This window comes from Centruroides sculpturatus, unplaced genomic scaffold, assembly GCF_000671375.1.
Source record: "Centruroides sculpturatus isolate CEXI.00-Female unplaced genomic scaffold, Cexi_2.0 scaffold79, whole genome shotgun sequence".
Classification (NCBI taxonomy): Eukaryota; Metazoa; Arthropoda; class Arachnida; order Scorpiones; family Buthidae; genus Centruroides; species Centruroides sculpturatus.
In genome coordinates this window covers 169,006-185,496 of record NW_019384415.1, presented here as the reverse complement: position 1 = coordinate 185,496, position 16,491 = coordinate 169,006, and the positions used below count along the sequence as shown (strand labels likewise).

Sequence of the window (16,491 nt, the reverse complement as noted above, 5' to 3'; positions counted from 1 at the left end):
TAATTTTATATTTGTTGCTAGTTACGTATTATTTAAAATGTACTGAATACTGTACTATTTAACAACACTTATTTTTCTTGTTAAAATTCTTTTGAAGCTATTAATTAAGCATCAAAACTTGTTAGAATAATGCGGTAGTCACTAAATAATAAATGTTAGCTTTTGTCGCCATCTATCGATTAAATTTAACACTATTTTTATCAATTAAAATACTGTATAATAAAGGATAAACGACAGTGAATTTTAACTTTCCCTTTTTTAACCTGCAATAATTAATGGATATATAAAATATTATTAATTTACTTAATTATTCAATATTCATCAAAATGAAATTTTAAAATATATAAAAGTTTCAAATATTAAATTATTTAAATTTTATTTTAATCGTGTTTATAAAAAATTATATTTAAGTGTTTCTATTATTAAGTTAAAAAATTTCTTTGAAAATAATTAGTTTAAAATCTAATAGTAAATCAAATTATTTAACCTGCAGAAAGCAAAAGCTTTACACATTTTGTTTTTCCTTGTAGAGCTGCTTTCATCAAGGCTGTCATTCCAAAAACGTTCCTTTGATCTATTAATAATACATCCTTGTATTTATCCAATAACAGACCAACAATCTCCACGTGACCTAAATTCAAATTTCCAAATATTAATTATTAAATTAGTTTTTAATATTTTAATAGATCATGCCATTAAAATTATTCAGAATTTAGCGCTTATTTAAACAAATTTACTTCATACTAAATTTATTTTAAACGGTTTAAAATTTATCTGTAATTTAATATTTAATTTTGGTTTGATATATTTAACTGTTTAATCACTTCAGTAACACTTTTATATTAGCTTTTATTATTATAAATTAAATATTTTATAAACTTTTATTGTTATTTTTTCTCTATAATTTTGTAAAGAAACTTTATAAATTTAACTTAACTAAATTTATTCGTGGAATTATTGCTTTAGCATTTTAAAATATAATATAATTTTATGTCTTAGTGTATTTTCTAATTCTAAAGATTTTATGGTGTAATATATATAAAATTTTCCTCAAAATGTAGCCTTTAATTTTTAATTTGAATTATCATTTTGGAAATGTTTGAAGTTTTTTGATTAATCAATGAAATTTCAGCATTACTTGGAACCTAACGTAAATTTACCACGACTTATGACCACATTAACGCAATAAATTATGTTGAAAACAGTATATTTAATTTAATTAATGTAATATTATTTTTATCACACTATTTTCATGCAATCTCAGAAGCTGGTCTTAAACTCTACCAGAAGAACATGTTGGACGGAATAATATTTTTGAAAGTTTAATCCGCGACTAAAATGTTTTACTTTTTATTTATAATAACATATTTAACAGTAAAAACAAGCAATTTTTTCAGAATATATAATTAGAGTTGCAGACAGCTTAATTTTGGGGGTATACATTAAATTTTATTTGAGGAACATGTTGGACGGAATAATATTTTTGAAAGTTTAATCCGCCACTAAAATGTTTTACTGTTTATTTATAATAACATATTTAACAGTAAAAACAAGCAATTTTTTNTATATCCTTTTTCTTATTTCGTCTGATTATGCAACAAATAATTGTTAACTACAAGATAGGATGCCCTTTGCACCCACATATTGATGTCTGTGTGTGAATATGACACCAGGATTGTTTCTGTTTATCAACAAATGTTGTAAAGGAATTTCACCTATTTTTCTGATTTTAAAGACCTCCCTTTTTAAATTTTTAGTGATACCAATTAAAAATAATCCAAAGAAATGAATTAAAATAAAATTATCCATTAATAGTTATAAATCTCACAGCATGCAAAGGAAAAGATGAAGGGGATGACCATCGTTTCCTCCCTTTTCAATAGTGTTAGATGACAGATGCCACTGTGTCTGTTTGCCATATCATTTGTATAGCATATAGAATTTTATCATATTTTCTGTTCATTCTTTCACTTTCCTTTATTCTTGCTTTTCTTTTGTTTCATTTTCCTTTATTCTTGCTTTTCTTTTGTTTCATTTTCCTTTATTCTTGCTTTTTTTTTGTTTCATTTTCCATGAAATTTGGATGGAACCCTTTCCCAATAGAGTGGGGCAGTAAGAACAATAGAAGGAGGAAACGCCCTAAAGGGAAAATGGGGGCGAGTTAAGCACTTTTTGGGTAGACACTGAGGATATCAGATGTGTTGAGAAGGAACTCTTGGTCATTTTTGGCAGACAAAAAGAGTGTGAGTAAGTGGTGCTCAAGTTAGGAACACATAGAGAAGTCAGAGGTGTCTTTGAGGTGTTTTCAGAGAGAACATCCCAAAATCATAGAGAAGTTCAGAGAGAGAGAGCATTAACTGAGACAAAGAAAGTTGAATCCAACTAATGTGCAAAGGGAACATTCAAGACAATTGGGTACCCCTGTCCTAGATCTCTTCTTCTTCCTTCCTCTATCTGTACATATATAATATTATTTTAGCCATAAGTAGGTTAAGATGAGCTTAAGGACATGACCTACACTTGTAAAATTCAAAATGGTTACATTTGTTATTTCTGGGACATAAGGTTTGTGACAGAGCCAGTTTTATACCACGAGGTTCTGTATATAATTGTATCATGAGTAACGGGAGTTACAAGGAACTTGTCTTGGAGTTGGAACCTGCTAAATTTTTGTTCAAAATACGAAATAAAGTTTTATTTGCATTTTTTGAAAATTATACCTCGTGCATTTCTCATTTCAATACAAACAATACCACACTACACTACTCTATCCATGTCATGTGGATGCATATAATTTTATAGACAAGAGAGAAGAAGGACTAAAGGGTGACCAATCATGCTTATCACAAATTACTTCAACTTTCTCCAGAACAAACTCATGATTGGTCAAAACAAGTAATAAAATAAAAAAAAATGATGAAAATCAGAGACTTAGTGACTTAGTGAAGTAGAAATAAGACAAAAAGCATATAAAGAAAAAAAGGGAAAGAAAGTGAGGGAAAATGAAAGGAAATGAAAGCAGAAAGAAGAAAATCAAACAAGCGTCCAGAAAGGAAGCCAACTTCTAGAAAGAAGACAACTCTTTTCCTGGTATATTGTGAGTCACAAAGTTCAGATACCTCCCATTTTATAAATAGAAATAGGCTAACTTCCTAAAACAGATTTTGTACTTACTATTAATTTAAACTAAGTTCAAATGTTGTTTCATTTTTCCATAATAAATTTTCCCTTTTATTCTTAAATTAGTTTACTTGACTTTGCATTCATCCTTCTGAGAGGCTCATTCCTGGACTTAGGAGTGACTCTTACTCTCATGCTTTACCTATCTACCTTTTTTTTTTTCCTCGTCTAAATCAAGAGGTGTGTCTGACAACACACACCTGGTGAGAGGGTCCTATCCTAAATTCCCATAATCCAATTTTTGACAGCCCTCAAGCCCCCACAGTACAGTAACACCATCTACTGCAAAGTGGAAATGCAGGGCATACAACTTACAAGTCTCATATACAATGTTATACATATAATTTCAATGTCATGACAAATTTCTCACTGCACAGTAACTTTTTAGTACCCTGTACTTATAAAAAATTATTCTTTAAAGCTGGAACTAATGTATAACTGATGACCAAACTGACCTTTTGTATCAGTATAATAGGTCAGTTTGATCATCAATTATACCCTGCACTTAGTACTGATTGAGACTTTGTTTCAATTAGTATTATATATTTATCTTTATTACGCTTATTTATTTCTATTACTTTCAAAATATTTAATTTACCTGATTTGTTGTTAATAGTAAATGCTTGAAGTTCATTTCCACCTACAATTGAATACATTAACTTCCATCTGTCAGATATATCTGGATCCATAGCATTAACAATTGTAACGAATTGACCTCTCTGAGCACGTTCATTGATTATACAACTGTAAGTTGGATAACTAAACTGAGGAGGATTATCATTCATGTCTAAAACATTTACCCAAACATTTGCTGTAGAACTAAGTGAGGGTGATCCTCCATCAACAGCAACGATAACAAAATGATGTTGAGACTGTATCTCATGATCTAAAGACTGTTTAATAAATATAATTCCATCTGATGGTTCAATATGAAAGTACGCTGAAGCATTTCCTAATAACTGATACTGAATTTTTTGATTATTTCCCTTATCTCTGTCAGTTGCTTCTACTTTTAAAATTTTAGTCCCAAACGATGCTGCTTCTGAAACACTTGCTTCGTAAGATAATTGAGAAAACATAGGTGGATTATCGTTAGCATCTTCGACATTTATATTAATAATTACGTCAGCAAATGCACCAGTTACTGAATCTGTGGCTTGTAATGTGAGCTGGTAGTTTTGAACTTTTTCATAATCCAATTCTTCAACAACGAACAATACACCTACAATTAAAGAGAATATATTTAATTTTATTATTATTCTTAATTCTTTGATATCTNACATCCACCACATATTTTATTTCACCGAGTAAGTTTTTATTATTTTATTTTTAATTGTAGCCCTTATATCGTGGCTAGCGATTCGGAATATAATTGTGATATTAAAAATGCATTTACAGAAGTCTACGGTTTTTACTGGCTTATCGAATAAACGATACGAATGGACCCTAGAACGTCACTGACGCGCAATTGACTGATTGCCCCTGGATGTCGGCTTCTTACAGAAACACAGCTTCCCTATCATCAAATGTCACGGCACGCCCCTGAATTGCGACAGTATTCGCACAAACATGCTAAAAAACTCCTATAATTCGGTAAAACGTCATCGTCGACTCGTGTCGCGACAGGATTGGTCGAACCTAGACCAATAGCAGGTATTGCACAAAGCGTTGAGTTTAAACGAGCAGCGGACTTACTAAAAACCATTTATCATTTAACGTCCATAAAATACCATATGATTTAACGTCCATTTTATATTAATGATGTCTCTGAAGTTCAGTGAATTTTTCGCAAAAAAAATAATTTATCAGGAAGCACGCGAGCGCCATTCGATGACAATCTCCACGACGAAAACAAGCTTAAGCAACGGCGTAGTCGAACGGTGCACACTCGGTAAGTAATCTACAATTTTTTGTTTATAGCATAGTTTATATGGATTATTCCCAAAAAATTATACGTATTTTGGAAATGTTAAGTCGAATTTGTCTAGAATCGATTAATTTTATGGAATAAACCTTTCAAACAGCCGTAGTCCGTAAACTGCATACGTACTGGGCTGTGATTGGTTGGACTCGTAAAAGCTGGATTCATAAAACTCGGAATGTATCTACTGTGTTACAGGGGGTCGACTGTATTGAATTGTGACTTTTTCGCACGAATTCGGCATTTTTTAATTTTTATTGATTCGTTTTCAAATATTCTTCTCCACGACAAATGTTCGTAATGTTTCTTATCGTTTTCGATTATTTACCTAAACATATTTTTAAAACGATAATAGTTAACATATCAGAAAACAGATGGCGTGACGTTAAACCACAAAAATGAAATAGATATCTTTACTTTGTTTTCATTTTATCTAGTTATTCACTATAAAGATGACGTAAAAAGGTAAATTATCCAATGATCAAGAGAACACTATCATTTGCATATGGACGTGTTCTCTTTAATCATTCTCGTGACATCACAAGAGAAAGTATTGTGTGAAATTTAACCCACCGAGTTTTTTGTATATATCCACGTTTTGAGATCCCCTGAACCAAAAAAAGTGAANATGGTATGTATAAAAATTTTTTTCACAAAAAATATAATATTATTATAATAAAATAGAATATCTCTTAAAATATTCATATTGTTAAATTCAAGAATTTTAATACCTTCACAAAATATAAAATTGTCATCCCAAAAAATCTGATTTTCATTGTTGATTATTCACATATCTTTTCCCTTAATGTAAACTATTGATTACTACAAATTTTGCTATTTATTTCATATTTAAACATTAAGAAATTGGCTCACTCTCTCTCAGATGAAGCATAGAATATATATTCTAAAATAAGCATACTTATTAAAGAATAAAATAGATTTAAACTAATTTATATTACTGTATGAAACAATTACTCGAATATCTGAACAACAATACAAACAAAAAAGATTTGGACAGAAAATAATGTATATTTTAAATTAGAAGTTTAGACTCAAAAGATTTGATTGTAGAAGTGATTTTATGATTTATTTTATTATCGTATCATATTGTGATGTTCCTTTTAAATGATTGATTAAATTAAAACATGAAACCTGTTTCATAGATAAAGGACAAGATAATACCAAGTAATGCATGTAGAACAATAAAGATATATTTGTTTTTTTGACTAGATAAATAGCCAATAAAATAATAATGATAATTGTTGCACCTGTTTTGAATAAGAAGTAAGAATTTTCAGATTGCATGATGTAAAATAGTTAACAGTTCAAAGTGATCAAAAGAAAACATTCTAAAGTCTCAAGCTTAAAGTTATGACTTGAGTTCATTCTAATTCCTGTCTCAAGCCTGAGTTATGAATGGAATTAGAATGAACTTACAAAGGTTCGTTCTAACTCCAGTCATAACCTGAGGCTTGAGACAGAAATTTCTTTTACATTATTAATAGCAACATGCATTTCAATTCCTTTCAATTCTTCAGGTGGTTTTATATATTACAGAGTATTAATGCACATAAGCATTAATACTCTGTAATATATAAAACCACCTGAAGCTAAAAACATACACATAAATATGTTTTCAGCTCATTGCTTTAGCTGGCTTGTATAACCAATAGTGTAGGAAAGTGGTCCAATACATCATTGATGACCTTGAACTGTACACAGTAATCTAATACTTTTTCTAAATGTATAGCAAAATCAATTGTTGATTTACCTTTGTTAGTTAAACAGGTAAAAGGATGTCTAAAGAGACATGAATGACTGTGTATCGCAGTGTTGTGGTGCCTGTGTTTGGCAGTAAATCTTGGGTATGGCTGAAGAGTTACAGAAGTCACATTACTGCATATAAGATGAGATATTTGAGAGGACTATGTGGTATAATGAGGAGAGACTGTATGAGAAATGAACAAGTACTAGAAAAATATGATGTGAAAGAGAATGTGATTGAAAAGGTAAGTAAATTACATCTATGATTGTTTGGCCATGCTGAGAGATTGATAGGAGAATTGCTGAAGTGAGTATATATGGGAAGGATGGATGGCAAGGGAGGACTGAGAAAGTTTCGATTAGAACAAGTGGATGAGTATTTGAAAAAATGTGTGGTGTTAAGTCAGAAAAAGAAAGTGAGAAAGTGTGCTAGAAGAAGAATGAGTGTATCTGGACAGGAATATGTGGAGAGAGTTGCTGAATAAATAAATAATTTGTAGGATTACAGTCTTCTTTTGTCTGCTGCTCACCCTGTTTGGATCACAAGCATGATGATATGTAGGAATGTATGTAAATGCTACCTGATTCTATCCCTCCATTTAAAGCATCCACAAGAAAAATAACAAGTACAAAATATAATTTTGTTTAATTTAAATACTAAATAAATGAGCACTTAACAGTCTTTAAGTCTTCAACAATGTATTGATAAATGTCAATGTTACTTTTTATGTATTTTCATTCTTTTTTAAAAACAAATTCTTTGAAAATAAATGAATGTGTGCATCGTTAAGTTAAAAACTGATTTAAATTAATGATTAGTATTTATAGTTTTTGAAAACTTTAAACTTTTTCAAATTGGAAAAAACAGAACAGAAAAGAATAAATAACAAAAAAAATTATAATTTATTTGAAAAATTTGTTTTGTTTATTCATGTTTGTTGTCAAAGTTAAAGGCTTTAAAAATGTTCCAAGAATCAGCTGTAAGATGTTGAGAAATAATGTTTTTGTATTTCAAAATATAATTTATTTATATATAAGAGCAAGTTTGATTTCTGTAAAAAATGTCTATTTTGTCCCAGATAGATTTAAGTAACTTTCCACATTCTTTAGAAACTTGTTAAATAAATTAATGTTTGTATTGGTGAAAAACAATATTAAGATTTCAAGAATAGATTGTTAAAACATCTATATAAGTTTTATATTCTTGTGATATATGCCTATTTATAACTGTAATAAACAGTTTCAAAAAGTCAAAAATTTAAAAAGTGAGAGTCACTACGAAAAATTTTCAGATAGTTCAAGCAATCTTCTAAAGTCAATGTCACAAACTAGAAAATACACACACATATATGCAGTAGCCCCTCATTATATCACTCATCTGAATATAACGTGTCTTTTTTGTCTTCAAGTATAAAAGTGTGTTATCCATTAATGATTATTTAGAAATTAATTTAAAATAATTTCAGAGAACTAACCTGATTTAATATGGCAGTCGTTTGATATATAGCCTATAACGAATAGACGCATTGATTGTATCATGCCATCCGATATTTCACTCATTTGTTTTGTCTAATGTGCAATATAATGAGGGGCTTTTGTATATATTGTCTTACTGGAAAATAAATTTTTCTTGAATATGCTAGCATGAATATAAGTGAAACTTAGCTTATTAATTTACTCATGCTCATTACAAAATAGTGAAATTGTTACCAGATTGAATGCTACAATAATTAGAATTTTAATTTTAAATTAGTTAAATTTAATTAAGAACAATCCTTTATACCACTGTGGCTTGAATTGTATTTCTTTCAAAGAACAATTCTTGATAAAATCTGATAAACAAGGAAATTCCAATACTAGATAACAATATAATAACATTTCATAATATAAATATTAAAAAATAGAATAAAAGAAGAAACTTATTGCTATCAATTGTATGAAATATGTGGAAGTTCTATGATAAGATAATTTTCTGATTAAAGAAAATTAGGAATCTTTCATAATTTGTTTTAATCTATTGATAAATGTTTACTGTTAGAAAATCTGTTTACTAAATATATTATATTTTTAAAATATAAATGTTAATTTATTTTTTCCTTTACTCTGTTATAAAAATACTTGCATATATAATCCTACTGAAAATCTGATTTTAAAATTCTTAAATTTGAAATTCTAGAGATAAATTATAATCTATAAAGTATATAACATAATAATACTAATCAATTGTGAAATATTAAATGAAAATTTTCAGTTGTATTGATACATTTATTATTTCTACCTGTAGTAAAATCTACACCAAATTCTTCATGGTCATTGCCTTTCACTATACTATATATCAACTGCCTTCCTTGAGGACTTTCTGCCTGTATAGTTAATATTGGTGCATGAGCAGCTAAACTCTCAGAAACAGATACATTATAAAATTGTTGAGGAAATGTTGGCATATCTCGGTTGATAACTTTAATTGGTACAACAATTGTGCTATGAAGAGCAGGACTACCTATATAAATAGTATTTGTGAAAATTATATTTCTGATCAGTTTTTAAAACAATAATTTATAAATATATAATTCAAACTATAAATTACCTCCATCTGTTGCTGTAACAGTTAATTCATACTCCAATTTCTGATTAGATACCGATTTTAGTAAGATAATTTCTCCCGTTTGTCTGTTTACAGAGAATAATGTTGCATCTCCTTTGGTCAGACTGTAGTGGACGTATCCATTGACGCCATCATCCAAATCTATTGCCTGTACCTGTAAAAGCAATTTAAATATTTAATACTATATAAGATAAACTTTAAACAAATTTATATTATATTCTGTAAAAATATACCTGACGGATTACATAGCCTGGTGTTGCTTCAATAGGTAGCACTGAATAATATGGCAAGCCTACAAAAATTGGAGCATTATCATTAATATCCGAAATATAAACTTCAACCAAAACATGTCCGACTTGTAAAGTTTCTGATGAATCGCTCTTTACTTCGACTACCAAAGTATAATCTCGTTGTGTTTCCCTATCAAAAGGTTTTCCGGTAGTTTTAACAACACCAGAAGTAAGACCTATAGTAAAATGTTCTCCAGGATTTAATATTTGGAACGATAAGTGTTCATTTAATGCAGTACCCAAAACAGTAATGACAGCAATTGTCATGATATCAGTAGAATTTTCCGGAATTTTAGCCTCGTAAACATTCTGCTGAAATTTAAGGCCACTGCTGCTAGTCTGTCGTACCTTCACGGCAACTTTTGTTGCGGCTTCAAAAACTCCATCACTAGCTGAAATAACTAAATTATATTTATCATGTAATTTGTTAGGATTGCTAACAAATATTTCTCCTGATTTTGAATTTATAACAAATTTATTTCCGACATTTCCAGAAACAATACTGTACGAAATATTTGAGTCACTTGTATCTTCATCGATTGCCTTCACTTTTACAACAGATACACCACGATGAGAAGGAAGAAATAATGTCACTGGATATAAAGATTGTTCAAATTTTGGAGCACAATCATTTATATCTATTACTGTTATGAAAACTTCAGCAGGCACCTCAGAACTTAGTTGCGGTTTTCCCATATCTTTTACATTAACTGTGAAGTAAAACTTAGGAATATGTTCATAATCTAAAGATCTGACTGTATTTAAAGCACCCGTACTTGGATCAATTTTAAAATAAGATTGTGCAGTCTTTTCAACAATTTCATAAGACAGAACTGCATTAAGTCCGAGATCTTTATCACTTGCCAACACGACCAATGGACGACTCATATTGTTTAGAATGATCACACCAGACGGTGATGCTTCATTTACCCAACCATAATAAGTTGAATGCTGAAATACTGGTGAATTATCATTTCTATCCAATATATGAACTAAAACATTAACTGTGCTATTTACACCAACCATATTAGTGGCACAAACAGTCAAATTATAAAACTTAATGTTTTCATAATCAAGAATTTTATCGGTTTGGATTATACTAGATGTTGGATTTATGACAAAACTGTCTTCCAAATTTCCATCTACAATTTCATAATGTATTGAAGAACGACTCGTAGCCATAACAGATAAAACTGAAGTACCTATTTTTTCATTCTCATATAATTCGACAGAGTATTCTCTTTGTGAAAATTTTGGTGGAGCATTATTTGATATTGTTACAATAATATGAACTGTGACAGTACTATTCAATGTTGGCGTTCCATGATCTGTTGCTCTAATGACAAGAAAATATTCTGACATAACATTTTTATTAAGCTCTTGAGTGACTGAAACAACACCAAAAGTTGGATCAATTGAAAATGCATTTCCAACATTACCTGAAAAATAAAGTAATTTTATTAAGCCATTTTTTAAATTTCTAAAAATATATATGTTTTATTGTTTTAAAATATGTTATATAGAACATATATTAGAAAGAGACATAAGTAAACAACTTTAAAAGATTGCAAAATACAGAGTATTCTTCTATTGAGTATTCCTAGCTTTGTGAATTAATTTTGGGAAAAGAAACGCGAGTATAGTACTGTAGACCAGTGTTTTTCAACCTATTTTATCTCACGGCATACTTGAACCTGTAGTTAAATTTCCACGAAAAAAATCACGATTTAAAATTGTGTCTGTAAACATTCTATCACAATATTACTTGTCACTTAACCTAATTCTTTTTATCTATATTTTTTGTAAATTAAATAAAACAGTATTGTTGTCCCTTAAAATAGCAGCAGGTTACAATAGGTATTTTATGGTCACTTTTCCATTTCACTGTTTAAAGTAAATATGGCAGCTTGGTAGTAAGATGAGAGTTATTCCAGTCCCACAACTTTGCCTGTAAAACTATAAAAATGTTACAGAATGAAGAAATGTGAATAGTTATTTAAATTAATAATTTTCATTTACATAAGAGAAGCAATTAACATTAAGTCTTGATTTGCATTTATAAGTGGCATCATAACTGCCTTTAAAAACCTGCCCAATATTCTGTATTTCTAAGTTAAAATAATTTGAACTAAATATAGACAATTACAGATACATTTTTGATTTAAAGAAAATTTTATTTTAAATGAAATAACTCAGTGTTATGCTTATGTAATTTTGCTTATGGATATATAATCTTTACTACATTATGTAGCCTATACGTTTATTTATTATAACAATAAAAACCTCGTATGATCAATTTAAAAAGTTTTAATTTTGACATGTACACTTATTGTTCTTTGGTTTCTTTTGAAAATTTATTTAACAATCTTCAAAAATTTTTGCAGCACGCTGGTTGAAATACAGTGCTGTAGACAATGGTAATAGAAAGTTAATCTGAAAAGGTTATTTACTACATTAAATCAGTACATTTCCACATATGCTCTTGATGTGACAAGTACATTTTCTGGTTTGAACTTTATTTTGACCCACATCTGAGCCAGCATGTTAGAAGTCACACTGTTAATAAAATCTGCAATTCTTGAATGAGAGGATCTCATGTCTTTTGTACCATTTTATTCACATCTCAACAAATGGATTATTTTACAGGACAGTTTAAAACTAGGGACTTCAAAGAGAACACCCTGTATTACTAGTATTACTTTAATCTTACTACATTATAATTAAATTTATAAAATATTTTTCTGCTTGAACTCTGAATGTCTCATATTTTGTTTTTTTTATTGCAAGGAATAATTTTTTTTTCACTTAACAAAATATAACTAGTTTTATATTACAATCAACTTTTCAAAATTAATTAATTAATATTGTTTCCCATCTTATACTATAGTTTTTTTTAAAGTCTTTTTGCACTACTAGTACTAAGAGGGCATCACAAGTTTGGCAAAACTAAAAAATTTTTTAAATGATTTACCTTTCTGATAAATCATTTTTAAAGTTATCGATTAGAAATCCATCCATTCTTTACTAAAATTTTACAAATGTAATAAAAATGTACAATAATTTGTAATCAGTTTCATTCTCATGATGTGCCACAACATTATGTGAATGATACTGATTGATGTGATTTGAAAATCAAAACAAACTGATTGATGTGATGTCAACTTAAAAATAGTATCATTTATAACNAGTGACTGAATAGTCTACGTATCAATTTGTCCAGTTTTCTTAAATATAATATCATTAATATATAAAGAACTTTATACTTTTTTACAATTTAAAATATTTCACATGCCAACAATACAATTTTGGTGATTGTTGAGAGTTGATTTGTTGAAACAATTTCAATGCGAAAGTGTGCGATTTATTGCGAAGAAATGAAGAATTTCATTATTTTTATGCTAATTTACATAGTTCTTGGAATAGATGCAAGGAAGCTATTTCTTACCGGACATGTCAAATTATACCCAGCAAACGAACCGGAACATGGAAAAATGCCGGTTCGATCAGAACTACAGAAAGAAAACAAAGGTTCCAATAAACAGAATCAGGTTTTCTAATCCGAACAAAGTATAACGACCGAACAAAACAGAAAAAACAAGGTCTTGTCCAAATTTTTCTTCAAAAAGGACTTTCTTCTCCAATTGTATGCTCCAAATGACAACAAATTTAATACAATTACGNTTTTCTAATCCGAACAAAGTATAACGACCGAACAAAACAGAAAAAACAAGGTCTTGTCCAAATTTTTCTTCAAAAAGGACTTTCTTCTCCAATTGTATGCTCCAAATGACAACAAATTTAATACAATTACGAAAGAACTCAAATTGCCAAGCAATATAAAAAAGCAAGAGAAAATTTTAAAAATTGAAAAAGAAGTTCCTTTTATTAAAGTCACTCCATCAATTGATGATTTACTAAAGAACTACATAAACCGTCGACAGAAAGTTTACTCGGAGCACAAGTCTGTCAGAATAAATAGAAAGAAAGCAAGAAATCAAAAGCATGCCGATGTAAATTTTCGTACTGTAAACGGTACTAACAACACAATAAATTATAATAGCGAGCGACAATCCATTAAACGTCAACAACATCCCCTACTACAAACGGATAACATCCACAATTATATATTATTTTACATTGTAATTGTGACGGTACTGTTAACAATATGGATCTTGGTATACATCATAATAGAATTTATTAAATATTGTAAACTGCAATTAGAAATGTGGATGTGCAAAGTTACATCGGCAGAAATACAAGAAACATTGAAGAGGTTAGAATTTGAAACTTCGGCTATCTCAGATAGACCTATTTCGATGAACAAATTGATGGTTTCAAGTCTCAATAACGATAACTCTTTTCGTTACGCCAATAAATTTGATATGGAATCTCATACTAAAAAAATTTTCTCAACGAATATCACAGAACCGACATTATGTGAAGATTACGAGGCAAAACAAAAATTTGAGAAAGTGGAGTTAGAAGAAACTCCCATTCCTGAATATCTCAGCAGCTCAGATATTTATTCGAATAAAAATGTGGAAAAAGAGGAAGCGATCGAAATGGAACCATTATTACCCATTTCAAAGCAGCCACAGAAGTCGCTTTTAAAACAACCCAGACGCTTGTTTTTCTTCAAAAAAAGAGACNGAAATTTGAATGTGAAATCAACTCTAAAAAGAAGAAGAAATAATTTTAATATATTTTTAAAAAATTAAAAATAAAAAAATACTTTTATTTGGTCATGTTTTTCAAGATTGCGGGTGGGTGATATTGGGAGTGAGGGAACAAATCTCCACCATATACATCATTTCATTGCATTTACACCCACACACCATGACTAAATTCTACATTTAGTTATGTTTATTGAATTTCTGAGTGAGAGTGGCCTCACCCCACAGCCACATACCCTAAAACAGCATTAAAATTCATTTTCATCAGAATTAGGTGCCCTCAAAATTTCAGCCTTCTATCTTAATTAGAAATGGATGACATTTGAGTTAAAGATTATATAAAGCAAGTTAAATAAAAGCACTTAAAAAACAAGCTACTTGTTTTTACAGATTTTTTCTTGTTTGAATTTACTCTTAAGCATTCGACAGAACTTTATTGATGTCCTTATTTTATTTTTCTGATTTGAATGTTCTAGTGACCCAATGACAGAACAAAAGAGTCAAGAAAAACGATTAATCTAATAAAATTTTGGTTCCTTTAATCAGTTTAACATTCCTATATTGTTTCTTGTTCATCACTAATATATCACTAGATACTAAAAATTATTATTATTATAATTAATAACAACAATATTATTGTTAAAATTGATTTAATAATTTAAACTTAACAAATAATATATACACATATATATATAGAAATTGAAGCTGAATTTCATGCATTTTTTGTGCAAAAACAGCAACTCTTAAAGAAAAAGGAAAACATTGAAACCAAAAAAACTTCATTTCACATAAGCCACAGCTAAACATAAACATGTTCCACAACAAAAAAAAAGCATGCAATAATGAACAAAGTAACAACAACATACCACAAATGAAACTGTAGATAGAGATAGAGAGAGAGAGAGAGGGGAAAGATGAGGGAAAGAGGAACAGAGAGAGAGAGAGAGAGAGCAACATTTTGCAGTGCACAGAAAGATAGTTTCACATAGACAACATGCAAGATTTTTTCATTGCACTAGCAAAATTACTATCCCACCTGTTTTCCAAAATGTGCATGAGAAAAGATATAAAGTTAATATAATGTAGATAACAGAAAAACAGTTAAGACATTAAAAAAAAAAAAAAAAAATTAAATTGCAGATTTTTAAANTAATGAGGAGAGACTGTATGAGAAATGAACAAGTACTAGAGAAATATGATGTGAAAGAGAATGTGATTGAAAAGGTAAGTAAATTAGATCTATGATTGTTTGGCCATGCTGAGAGATTGATAGGAGAATTGCTGAAGTGAGTATATATGGGAAGGATGGAACATGCAAGATTTTTTCATTGCACTAGCAAAATTACTATCCCACCTGTTTTCCAAAATGTGCATGAGAAAAGATATAAAGTTAATATAATTTAGATAACAGAAAAACAGTTAAGACATTAAAAAAAAAAAAAAAAAATTAAATTGCAGATTTTTAAATACTCACATGGCCCAATGCTATGAACTGGGTCTAAAATGAAACGGTAAAAGAAAAAAGAAAAACGAAAAATCAATAAATTAAAAATAAAAACTCATTTGCATGCAATTTTTACAGATTAAATTTTGATTGTTCTTTATACAAAATATTCGTTATTTTATTATCAAGTTAAAAAAAATAACGCTAAATTGCAGATTTTTAAATACTCACATGGCCCAATGCTATGAACTGGGTCTAAAATGAAACGGTAAAAGAAAAAAGAAAAACGAAAAATCAATAAATTAAAAATAAAAACTCATTTGCATGCAATTTTTACAGATTAAATTTTGATTGTTCTTTATACAAAATATTCGTTATTTTATTATCAAGTTAAAAAAAATAACGCAGAATGGTTACTTCTTTTTAAAATTGTGATTTAATAATTTAAATATAATTATTTTTTCATCACGTATAATAAAAGTAAAAAAAAATTTAGATATGAAACATGCTTAATTTATTATACAAATATATATTTTTTTATTAAAGAAAAATCAAAAACTCTTCTAAAAAAATAATTCTCTTTTGGGAATAAAAAATTTTTTTTTTTTTAAAGT

At 28.8% G+C, this 16,491-nt stretch overlaps 1 protein-coding gene across 1 annotated transcript in view; it reads right to left on the bottom strand.

Moving 5' to 3' along the window:
• Positions 1-2,024: 2,024 nt before the first annotated feature.
• Positions 2,025-16,491, bottom strand: part of LOC111619153 (fat-like cadherin-related tumor suppressor homolog) — a gene marked incomplete at its 5' end in the record, with an annotated part of 165,933 nt that continues 151,466 nt past the window's right edge. Inside the window, 4 exons of the mRNA XM_023360827.1 lie at positions 2,025-4,402; positions 9,144-9,365; positions 9,453-9,624; positions 9,704-11,199. Coding sequence (XP_023216595.1) covers positions 3,669-4,402; positions 9,144-9,365; positions 9,453-9,624; positions 9,704-11,199 — 2,624 coding nt within the window. The remainder of the gene's footprint in view (positions 4,403-9,143; positions 9,366-9,452; positions 9,625-9,703; positions 11,200-16,491) is intronic.